This window comes from Dermacentor silvarum, chromosome 3 (assembly GCF_013339745.2).
Source record: "Dermacentor silvarum isolate Dsil-2018 chromosome 3, BIME_Dsil_1.4, whole genome shotgun sequence".
NCBI lineage: Eukaryota > Metazoa > Arthropoda > Arachnida > Ixodida > Ixodidae > Dermacentor > Dermacentor silvarum.
This window is the reverse complement of record NC_051156.1, coordinates 178,192,282-178,204,535: the sequence shown is the minus strand read 5'-3', so window position 1 is coordinate 178,204,535 and position 12,254 is coordinate 178,192,282. Positions and strand designations below refer to the sequence as shown.

General features: G+C 48.7%; 1 protein-coding gene across 1 annotated transcript; it reads right to left on the bottom strand.

The window, feature by feature from the left end:
- Positions 1-5,701: 5,701 nt before the first annotated feature.
- Positions 5,702-11,823, bottom strand: LOC119445049 (uncharacterized). The gene is made up of 3 exons (XM_049664852.1): positions 11,549-11,823; positions 6,519-6,583; positions 5,702-6,401 (listed from the first exon to the last, which is right to left on the bottom strand). The coding sequence occupies exons 1-3, from the start codon at positions 11,806-11,808 to the stop codon at positions 5,734-5,736; spliced, it is 993 nt and encodes a 330-aa protein (XP_049520809.1). The 5' UTR covers positions 11,809-11,823; the 3' UTR covers positions 5,702-5,733.
- Between the last annotated feature and the right edge of the window lie 431 nt (positions 11,824-12,254).

The window sequence follows — 12,254 nt, the reverse complement described above, 5'->3', positions numbered from 1 at the left end:
AGTCCCCGATGGCTTCGACGGTTACGAATTTCTTGTTTAATTTCGTGCTCTCGCCATTTAAAAGTAGTGTCTTCATTTCCACAATTTGCCGGTTGTTCTATGCAATAAATTATTCAGCCCGACCGTGTAGTATGTAACCGCTTTCTTGAAAGTAATAACACAAAAATGCATGCTTTCTCTTCGTTGCTATTGCTAAAGTGATGCTGAGCAATTGTGGAGTCATGTTTCCGTAGCAGACATTTTTAGGCTAGCACCGTTTTTGATAAACCCGTCCCTAAAAACGCTGCGTTGCATTTGCGTCGTAGCTCGTGAACGACACGTTTTATTCGTCCCGGTCTACTAGAGAGACAAATAGCTACAAAAAAGTAGCTGGACATGTGAATCCGAGTAAACAAGCACAGATAGATAGATTTTATTGATAGGAAAGACAGAGAGGTCGACCTGAGCTAGTGCGCTCTAGTCTGCTACTCTGCACCGTGGAAGAGGGAAAAAGAGAGAAAGTACTGGGATGGATGATGATAAGAGAAGTGGCGACTGCTTATATACATTAGACGGTGGCCCTACTATACTCGCAAACAGCTTTCTGTGGCTATGAAGGGAAAGCTACGGAGGCAAAGCACGCACGAGGGAGAGCGCTTCTCAAAAGAGTCCCGCGCTTTAATCCACGTTTGTTTAGGCTGTGGAAGAGAAAACACAAACAGCTTATTAGCAACAGTTAAATAAGACAGAATACACCACTTAGTGCAAACGTTTACTTACTATGCGGCATTTCCCTTCCGCGTCTGGGCAAACGCGAAACCGTCGCCCGTCGAAGCTGCGTCGATTCAGCGTCTGTTCTCAGAAACCAAATGCACTTTCAAACGCTGCCGGACGACTTGGCGCGGTAACACATGTACAGCAGCCACGCGCGCGTACCTTTCCCTTCATTTCCACAGAGTTGTCCGCCAGTATAGGGTCGCTCGTCTAGTTTCATGTCATGTAGAAACTTCAACAGCGCCTACATCAACAGGGGCGACACGAAGTCAAAACTTATGGCAGTATGCAAAGCCGAAATGGCATATCAAAAGGGTACAAGATGTAATCTGAAATATTGGGAGTTAAAAATATACAGCAATAACGCACGCAAGGAAAATGTAAACAAATCTAGTATTAGAAAACTGTATTCTTTTGAGTTTATTGTTACGCGAATTGAAGGACAGGCAGACAGACAACGAACTTTATTTGATCTTGAGGAGCTACTGTCAGGGCCCCTAACGGGAGGAGTATTTTTTTTCTTTTTGTTTCTTTTTTACAGCGAATCTGTAGAAAATTGTAAAATTTTCTGGCGTAAACACACAACTTCATACTTCATACCTGCTGTGCCATAGCTTGGGCGAGCTGGGGGAGAAAGAGCTGAGAGAGAGTGAAAGCACAGTATAAAAATAGCATCGCGCAGCATAGCGGATGCGAGGTGGAGAGGATGAGTGAAGGCATGTGGTAGTGGGACGCGTCAATACTACCTAGATTAGCTAGACTTGCGATGACGACTCGGCGTAGCAATTTACTTACTACACCAACCCGGCATCCTGTCTTACCTATACGTAAACGCTCACGCAACAATTCTGATGGTATGGTATGGTATGGTATGGTATGGTATGGTATGGTATGGTATGGTACGCATGGCATGGTATGGTATGGTATGCCTTCTTTGATGGCGCACACCCACTGCGGAGGGTTGGCCAAGATTTGGATGGTATTAGGGAAACCTTTGTTAATACTAAAATTAGTAAAGTTGTCAGGAGGAAATGAACAAAATAAAATTTGTAGAATTTAAGAAAATCTCTTTGAAGCAACTATAATTTCCTCAACGGCTGAGCAAATATCCCTGCGGCAGTTTCCAAGAGAGGAGGCTCCTATAGAGAAAGGATAGGGTGCGCGGGTCCCAGTCGTCGTCGTGTTAAGATAGAGTTATTTCAGGCACTCGAACCCACGACCTTCGGTGGGAGTCGAACCCTCGAGCTTATGTGGGACTCGAACCCACCACCTTTGGCATTAAGGTGATGTTAATTAAGGCACAGTTAATTATTATAGAGTTGATTAAAGCACTCGAACGCACGACCTTCGGTAGGAGATGCACCCTCGAGGTTTGGTGGGAGTGGAACCCACGATCGTTGGTGTCAATTAGTACGAGGTTAATTACGGTAGCGTCAATTAAGGCACTCGAACCCGCGACATCGGAAAAAACAAGTAATAAGAAGTAACAACGCATTCGAATGAGAAGTCAAGTAATTTAATGAATGTTTCTTGAGCGCGCAGGCTTTCGCGCTCACTCTCTATGGCGTGTGCTACGTAAAGTGACTAAAATTTTTTGGCTGGCGCGGACAATCTGTCTCGTGCGGCACGTTGCAGACGGAGCGAAGCGTTGCAAAACAAGCAAAGCTGAGATCCAGGCTGGTGTCTCTTGAGACACTGTTTCCAATCCTAGTAAGGGTGTGCGGGCCGTTCCATAATGTTAGCTGATGATATTGTGCTGTGTCGTGGACATTCGCTCCCTTCGTGTCCGTCTTGTGATAGCCCCAAGCTGTGTGGTACGCGTTAAGTCCCCCAACACAACGAGCTTGTGCCCTCTCGCATACTTCTTCACTTCTCTCAGGAGAGAGAGATAAAACTTTATTGTGTCCATGATGGGGTCTGGGGGCGGCGGGGGTTGGGAGACTAACCCCCAGGCCTCCCCTTCCTCAGACGGCGGCCAGCCCTTGCTTTCTGGCGGCGTCTTCGGCCATCCGGATGGCCCAGAGCTGGGCATCGAAGCTGACGAGAGAATCCCTCGGAAAGCTGTAAACGTTAAGGATAAAAAAGCTTTGGCCCGTTTTCCTAGGGGGAATTATTTCCACGAAAGTTTGTTCGATCTGATAGTTAATCTGATGCTGTTGTGCGACTAGTAGATTTTGTCTTAGGATTGCTGTGCGGGTCCTTATATTCCTTCTGCTATGTGAGTTTCGTATCCTCTGATATTGATTTTGTCTGTTTCGGTTTCTTGCAGGGCTATGACGTCCGGATTTTCTTGAGTAGTTAGTTGTCGCGGGTTCTGTATCTTGGTTCGGATGGATCTACAGTTTCATTGCCATATCTTGATTTTTGTTTCATTTTGTTGTTTCGTATCCTGGGGTGTGCTGTCCATCTTGGCTTTCCATAGTTTCGCTCATGCGTGCTTCTCTGGCTGGGTACCTTGGCTTCTTTCGGCTATGCTCACAGGTTTTCTCCAAAGCTGATGTGCGATGCCCCATTTCGGCGAAAGTCTTGTTGACATGGGCGATGAACCCGTCGGGGATTGCCTTGAGTTGACTGAGTGTTGTCGTGAGGGTCTCAATGGGCTGTTACTGTTGTTGTTGCTGCGGCAGGATAGGTTCGAGGACTGCTTGAAGCTAGGCTTCCTGTTTTACTTCTAGTTGTTTTTCCATGTTTTCAAGTTGCTTGGTGAAGGTTTGCTGGTCCTTGCATAGATCTCCTAACCAACTCATTGTTCACTTGTTTTAGGTTTTGAATTTCCTTTCGGACATGGAGAAACGTGGCGGAGATGGAGAATCAAAATAAACAAGGGAGTAGCATTGCGACATGCAGCCAGCCTTCGCAAAACTTCCCGTGGAGCCATCCGCTTCTCCTTCTATCTGTAAAGAATTATGGCAGAACCCATCTAACGATGGCTGTCGATCTTAATTCGATTAGCATTGAAGCCATGTAGCGGCACACTGTATTGCCGCCGAAGAGACGCGTTATGAATGAAGCCCAGACCACACGTCCGAATGTGGACGTGGGCCCACGCATGCGCAGACGGTGCGGATGCAGTTTAGACTTGAACATGTATGATCGAGTTGGTGGGAATACTGATAAAGTTATTGAAATTTTTCTGCACCAGAAGCGAACTTGTGATTTTGTTCGGTGTTTCAGAAATCCCAACTTCACTGTATCAACGAGAAGTAAACTTGGTCCCTCATTGTAGCTTAACTAAGGGTTAAAATTAAAAATTATATTATGGGGTTTATGCGCCAAAACCACGATCTGATTATCAGGCACGCCGTAGTGGGGGACTCCGGAAATTTGGACCACCTGGGGTTCTTTAACGTGCACCTAAATCTAAGTACACAGGTGTTTTCGTGGCCGTACGTTCCTTTGAAAAGTGATTGCCGACATTCCTACAGTCCAGTTAAACGTGCTATTAGCTCACCACATCTTACCATTCACAAACAAGTGGTCTCAAGGAGCGTCTTATTCGGACCCGTGCAGACTTGGTTTGTTATAAGTATGTCTCGTCCGACCACAGTGATTGCGATTTTGCTCTACCGTATGTCACATTTGCATACAATTATTCGCGCCGGAACACAGCTGCTTATTCCCCGTTATTTCTGTTGTTCTGTCGAGAACCAACCCACATTGCCACTGGACACGTTCCTTCCAACCGTAGCAGCAACGTCCAGCCAATATGCGCAAGAGGCCATCACCCGAGCCTGCGCAAGCTCGGAAGATTTCCCGTACTCGCTTGTTGACCTCTCAAGAAAACCCACGTCGTTTGTATGATCGACGACACAAAGACGCGAGCCTTTCGCCCACCGCTCGCAGGTATTACTCTAGACTTCATCCCGTCACGTGGAACTCTGGGAAAAGTTCCTCTACGTGCCGTGACTCCCGTTACCTATGAGATCGTCCCAGCGGCTCCCAGAACCTCACCTGAAACACAGTTCATTAATGTTGCGCATGTGGTACACCTGAAACCTTATCACTCCGGCTTTCTCACCGATTTTTGGTCTCGCCGGGCGGCGCTTAGCCCACCGGGGACAATGCTACGCGTGTTCGCCTATTAAACGATGAGCGCGGTCGCCCGACGAAGAACTTGGCACCTGGCTTAAACTACCACCTTATAACATGAAGAAGAATAATTTTAAAAAATATTTCACTGCCCGATTCATGGTCTATTCCCCACAGTGGGTTGTTCCAGTTCACTAGAGGGCAGCAACTATTACTTTGGTCAGCGCTGCCTTTGCTTTTGTAAATATATTCTGTATATATATAGTCTACAGCAATACTACTGCTTCATTGGCGTAAGAATAAACTCAAAAGCGTAGAGTTTGCTAATACCAGACTTGTTGACATGTGTGCGATTTTGTTGTAGATATTTCACTCCCCAATATCTTTCATTACATCTCGAGTCCTTTTGAAATGTTATTTCGTCTTTGCATGCTGACATAAATTGGGACGTTGTGCCGCCCCTGTTGATATATGCTTGTACTCGTTTTCTCGGCTTCAGTTGTCAAGCTTCTTGTAACATTTTGTCTGTGGTCCACTCTCTAGTAAATTGGCACGAATAAAAAATTTCGTTCCAGTATCTCACCGCCAGTGCATTTCGCAGCACTTTTAGGGACGGCTTTCTCAAAAATGGTGCTACCCTAAAAATTTCTGCTACGGAAACATGACTCCACAGTTGCTCGGCATCACTTTCGTAATTGCAGTATGTGCCCTGAAGTGAATCAATTGTTGTGTTTAGTTTCAAGAAAGCGTTTGCATACTACACGATCGGGCAGAAAAATTTAATGCATAAACGGGCGAATTGTCAAAATGACGTAACGCTATATTCATATACTTTTAAATGGCGAGCACAAAATTAAATAAGCAATTGGTACCCATCGGGGTTTAAGAGCAAAAACGAGAACAGGTCCTCGCGCACCACTCGAAATCCTGGGCGTCGGTACAGAAAGGCCGTCAGGGTGCCGTATGCACTTCGAGGATAAGCTGAGCCTGTGAAGGGGTCAGCGCTTCGAAGTCGTCTTCCTGGGACGGGCCTTTTTCCTGCAGCACTTCTCGCAGCCGTCTCACGATATCCACGACATCTGACTCGGCGAGAGCCTTCGGCTGTGACTCTTCAGTCACGACGACTTCCTGCTCACCAAAGAAGCTGGTTTTTACCTCGTCAACTTCGGACACACTTGCCTCGCATTCCGTCGCAGGCCCGGTGCTGTGCGATGATGATTGAGCTTCGCACTTATCGCTCGGCATTGTCTCTGGAGTCGCCAGGATGCCATCTTTGAAACAGTGCTTGGAAGCAGCTGCTTCTGTGGCGTTTCCGGGAACGTCCGGGTTCAGCTGCTTCTTGAGAAGGGCGAAGAGTTCCGGAAGGTTTGCCTTCATGTTGGTCGCCAAGCTAGTGGTACCCCCGCTTGTCGAGCCGAACGACAGCTTGGGCTTCAACTTCCTTCTTCTGTAGTGCTTTCGAGCTGCGACGGTTGACATGCCTTGAAGCTGGCCAGGCTCTGATGGAACAGGCGAAGCTAAGGGAGCGCTGGTTCTGGCAGCCAGGTTCCGATGGCAGCCATGGAACGAATACATGGCGAGCGAAACGCGCAGCTCGCGCCCGGAACGCGCATGCAACGCTCCACGCAGCGAGCAAATCACGTGATGTCAAGCACGTGAGCAACGCTAGCAAGTCACCTGATGTCAAGCAAACGCCGCAAGAATCTCGCGTCTTTTTTAAAGATAAAGTAAATTACCCATTTTCGTGTGTGATCCGTCGGCGTGCTTCTTGTTGGGTGGTTTCCAGCCTGTAGACGCCTGCCTGAATTGGAGTCGTGGTCGTACCAAAAGTACTTACATTGTCACGAATAAAACGCTCGTAAACGACGTTGTAGAGTGGAGGATTTTTCCGCAATGATAAAAGAGGAAAGCGAAGATACAGCATCGCTTGCTATGCGCAAGAAACAAATATAAAAACTGGAGGTTGTGGGTTCGATTCCCACCGCCGCCGTGCACCCACTGGTTCAAATGGGCACAAGCGTACCCCGGCCTGGCGTTCGGCTTCCTTCAGGGCTGATACGCTTGGGAAAGGAGCCTGCGCCATGAATTCCCGTCGAAACCCTTGTGAGCACAAAAAACAAAGTGATGCTTGGGCCGCTCCCATGGCGGCATTTCCCATGTGGCGCCCCAAGCACCTATTGAGGTGGGGACGCCTTCGAGTTGAGGACAACTACCTCTGCTTGATAGAGTTCGCTGAAACGCCCCGTATCTGAGCGGCTTTGGTAGCAATATGAATTGTAGTAAACATGAGCTGATTAAGTAAGCAGGTGTGCTGCGGCGTAAGTAGACCGATATGAAGAGAGACTCGATGACCACGAGAAGGCGCGTGTGAAACGGTGGTGTTGGTGAGAATTAAGCCCTTCCTCGTGGGCAGCGCGTGCGAAGGGACACACCTGTAGCGCTTCCCTGCCGACCCGGGCAGCATTGCATGTGTAGCGTGCGTTGGAAAATGTGGCCCGACTATTACTAACTGATTGAACAAGCGTGGTGTGAGCGCGCACAAACAAACATGAATAGATCACACTGAATGACTGCAGACAACGACTGTCAAAACGCTGGCAGCAAGCGCATACGCCGCACCAACGGGCGAAGGTACGTGCGGTCTATCGCTTCAACGGAAACTGAGCGGCGAATGCACGGCGCATAAAGGTCAGAGCCGTGTGGAGATAAGCGACGGTGCGAGCGAGCGACGAGCGCGGCGACGGCGACGCCGACGGCAGAAATCTGCTTTTGAGTGTCCATATAATTGCTATCGCAATAAAACAAAGTGATGCTTGGGCCGCTCCCATGGCGGCATTTCCCATGTGGCGCCCCAAGCACCTATTGAGGTGGGGACGCCCTCGAGTTGAGGACAACTACCTCTGCTTGATAGAGTTCGCTGAAACGCCCCGTATACTGTAAATATATAGTCTGCACTGAAAAAATAACATTGGCCGCCATCCCGCTGTGCGAACGTGAATGTCCAGCGAAGCTGTATCAAACACCACGCATGGTCGAGCATTGTATTCACAATGTTGTTCTTCTGGCGTCTTTAATTTCTGCGACCTACCCATGGCAGTCTTAGAATTAGCGGAATGAGTTGCTAGACGGGTCTCCCTTTTGTATATGAAAGCGTGGTAACGCGTCACCACTAAGTATATATATATATATATATATATATATATATATATATATATATATGCCTGATTGCAAAGAAAGATATGCCGTTTGCCTTCAATTGGTAACCTGGCGTTTTGTGTTTACGCCATGAAATTTTCCGACCAACGAGAGCTATGCAGCTTCGCTGCAAAAACTATACGTGGCTCTGCTACCGCAATCACCAGAAACCAGCGGAGCTTGGGAAAGCTTAATAAAGTAGTGGCAAATCGCACACTTAGTTTCCTGGCGCTCAAGATTATTTCGCAATGCTCTACGTAGAGTAGTATCGCGATGAATTCAACCGGCCACGCTCACAAGCCTACGGATCTTCATTTCTTCGCCTACGCGAACTCTCGCCTTCCCTGAATCTAAACTCGGGATGTTCGAACTGCGACGCTTGGTTTCAGTTGCTCTAGCTCTCGCTTCAGTCTTTCAGAAGCAACTAGTGTCCAGTTGTCTGGTCGAAACCTGCCGAGCCGCCGCCAGAGGCATCGGATGCAGTCACGGACACCAGGCGCGTAGCGAACGCGGGGAAACGCGATCGACCTCGGCAGCAGCTCTACGCGTACCACTACCACATGCCTTCACTCCACCTCGCACCCGCTATGCTGCGCGATGCTATTTTTATTGCGATGGCGATTATATGGACACTCCGAAGCAGATTTCTGCCGTCGGCGTCGCCGTCGTCGTCGCCGTTGCCGTCGCCGTGAGGTTCCGTATGACGTCAACGGCGATGAAATCCTCACCGCGCTCCGGACGCTGTATGTGCGAGTGAAAGGGCGCGAGGGACGCGCTCTTTCACGGGGAGCGAACGCACGTCGGAGAGCAAACGCGCGTTCTGCGCCGTGCTCCCTGAAGGGCTGCAGAATTAAGCGTCTCTTTCCTCCTTTTCAGATATAGAGAGCAAACGCAACTTTTTCCGTCGCGCGAAAGGCTGTAGGGGGACGGGAGGGGAGGCAACGTTTAGCTGCGGCACCAAATACGTATTTATATAAAAACGCCCGACGCCGCACGCATTTTGAGCGAACGCGGGCAAAACGCCGATGGCGTCGACAACAGTTCTGCGTGTTGTTGCTACCAAAGCCGCTCACCTTACTTCGTATGACATTGCTGTGTTGCTATCGCATTCATTGCTTCGCCCTTAGGGCGAAACTGTGACATTTTTTTATTGCGATAGCAATTATATGGACACTCCGAAGCAGATTTCTGCCGTCGGCGTCGCCGTCGTCGTCACCGTTGCCGTCGCCGTGAGGTTCCGTATGACGTCAACGGCGATGAAATCGTCACCGCGCTCCGGACGCTGTATGTGCGAGTGAAAGGGCGCGAGGGACGTGCTCGTTCACGGGGAGCGAACGCACGTCGGAGAGCAAACGCGCGTTCTGCGCCGTGCTCTCTGAAGGGCTGCAGAATTAAGCGTCTCTTTCCTCCTTTTCATATATAGAGAGCAAACGCAACTTTTTCCGTCGCGCGAAAGGCTGTAGGGGGACGGGAGGGGAGGCAACGTTTAGCTGCGGCACCAAATACGTATTTAAATAAAAACGCCGCGCGCGTTCGGTGCGAACGCGGGCAAAACGCCGACGGCGTCGACAAAAGTTCTGCGCATTGCTGGTGCTGCTGCATGTCCAAGTTTATACAGCTGATAAAACTACTATCCTTACTCCGTATAGCTCTCTACTAATTTGATATCGCAAGTGGTGCTTCGCCTTTCGGGTGAAGCTGCGACAATTTTTTTTATTCTCTCCTTTCACTCTCTCTCTCTCAGCGCTCTCTACCCCAGCTCCGCGAAGCTATGGCACAGCTGGTATGGAGTATGGAGTTTTGTGTTTACGCCAGAAAATTTTCCGACCGACGAGAGGTATACAGCTTCGCTGTAAAAAAAGAAAAAAAAAAGAAAAAAACATACTCCCGTTAGGGGGCCCTGACAGTAGCTCCTCAGGATCAAATAAAGTTCGTTGTCTGTCTGTCTGTCTGTCTGTCTGTCTGTCTGTCTGTCTGTCTGTCTGTCTGTCCGTCCGTCCGTCCGTCCGTCCTTCAATTCGCGTAACAATAAACTCTAAAGAATACAGTTTTCTAATACCCGATTTGTTTACATTTTCCTTGCGTTCGTTATTGTTGTATATTTTTCACTCCCAATATTTCAGATTACATCTTGTGCCCTTTTGATATGTCATTTCGTCTTTGCATGCTGCCATAAGTTGTGACTTCATGTCGCCCCTGTTGATGTAGGCGCTGTTAAAGTTTCTGCAGGACACGAAACTAGACAGCGGCCCTACACTCGTGGACAACTTTCCGTGGCAATGAAGGGAAAGCTACGGGAGCGGCGCTGCTGCACATGTGTTACCACGCCAAGCAGTCCGGCAGCGTTTGACAGTGCTTTTGGTTGCTCGGAACAGACGCTGAATGGACGCAGCTTGCACGTGCGACGGTTTCGCGTTTGCCCAGACGCGGAAGGGAAAAGCCGCATGGTAAGTAAACTTTTACACTCAGTGGTGTGGTGTTCTGTCTTAATTAACTGTTGCTAATACGCTTCTTCCCCAGCCTAAACCAACGCGGATTAAAGCGCGGGACTCTTTTGAGAAGAGCTCTCTATTGTGCGTGCTTTGCCTCCGTAGCTCTCTCTTCATAGCCACAGAAAGTTGTCCGCGAGTATAGTAGGGCCACCGTCCAATATACATAAGCATATATATACATACATACATATACATAAGCACTCGCCACTTCTCTTATCATCATCATTCATCCCAGTACTTTCTCTCTTCTTCCCTCTTCCCCTGTGAAGAGTAGCAGACTAGAGCGCACTAGCTCAGGTCGACCTCTCTTTGTTAATTATCAATAAAATCTATCTATATGTGCTTGTTTTCTTGGATTCACATGTCAAGCTAGTTTTTTGTAGCTTTTTGTCTCTTTAGTAGACTGGGACGAATAAAACGTGTCGTTCACGTAGCTACAACGCTAATGCATTTTGTAGCGCTTTTAGGGACGAGTTTCTGAAAAACGGTGCTAGGTTAAAATTGTCTGCCACGGAAACATGACTCCACAGTTGCTCGGCATCGCTTTCGCAATTGCAATATGTGAGTGAATCCATGCATTTGTGTGTTATGTTCAAGAAAGTGATTTCATACTACATGATCGGGCAGCTCAATTTATTACATAAATAAACCGACTAATTGTGAAATGAAGACACTACATTTAAATGGCGAGAGCACAATATTAAACAAGAAATCGAAACCATCGGAGCAATCGGGGTCCTCGTTAAAGAAACGAGTGCAGTTCCTCGTGCACCACTCGACATCCTGGTCACCAGTCCAGAAAGGCTGTCAGGGTGCCGTATACTTCCAAGATTAGCGCCCGCGAAGAACTCGGCACTTCCAACAGGTCGTCTTCCTGGGACGGGCCCTTTTCCTGGAGCACTTCTTGCAGCTGTCTCCCGATCTCCAACATATCTGACTCGGTAAGATCCTTCGGCTCCGGCTCATCATTTACGACGACGTGATGCTCTCCAAGGAAGCTGGTTCGTACCTGGACAACAATGGACGCACTTGCCTCGCAATATGTCCTGTTCTAAGGCTCGGTGCTCAGCGATGATGACCGAGCTTTGAACTTGTCGCTCGGCGTTGTCCCTGGAGTCGCCAGAATGCCATCTTTTAAACAGTGCTTGGAAGCAGCTGCTTCTGTTGCGTTTCCGGGAACATCAGGTTTCAGCTGCATCTTGAGAAGAGCGAAGAGTTCCGGAAGGTTTGCCTTCATGTTGGACGGCAAGCTAGTGGTACCGCCGCTTGTCGAGCCAAACGATAGCTCGGGCTTCAACTTCCTTCTCCTGAAGAGCATTCGTGCAGCGACAGTTGACATGCGTTGAAGCTGGCCAGGCTCTGATGGAACAGGCGAAGCTTCGGGAGCGCTCGTTCGAGCAGCCAGGTTCCGATGGCAGACGTGGAACGAATTCATCGCGAGCGCAACGCGCAGCTCGCGCCTGGATCGAACATGCAACGATCCAAGCAGCCAGTAAGTCACGTGATGTCAAGCGCGTGAGTCACGCAAGCAAGTCACGTGATGTCAAGCAAACGCCGCCAGGTTCTGGCGCCTCTTTTGAAGCTAAGGTATAATTACCCGTTTTGGTATGTCGTCCCTAGGCGTGCTTTTTTTTCCGGGGGGGGGGGGGGGGCGGTGTTGGCCCATATAGAGTATTTTGAGTTCAAATCTCGGTCGTACCAAAAAAGCTCACTGATAGATTACGATACTCCCTAATGTGAAATTTTAGCGCAGCTCTGTGCGTGTTTTCATCTCGCGATTTATTA

Coding starts and splice junctions, on each gene's coding strand:
- LOC119445049 (XM_049664852.1), bottom strand. CDS start 11,808: ATGTCAACTGTCGCTGCACGAATGCTCTTCAGGAGAAGGAAGTTGAAG. Junction 6,584..11,548: donor AGCGACAAGTTCAAAGCTCG/GTCATCATCGCT, acceptor ACTCCAATTCAG/GCAGGCGTCTACAGGCTGGA. Junction 6,402..6,518: donor CGGATCACACACGAAAATGG/GTAATTTACTTT, acceptor CGCTGCGTGGAG/CGTTGCATGCGCGTTCCGGG.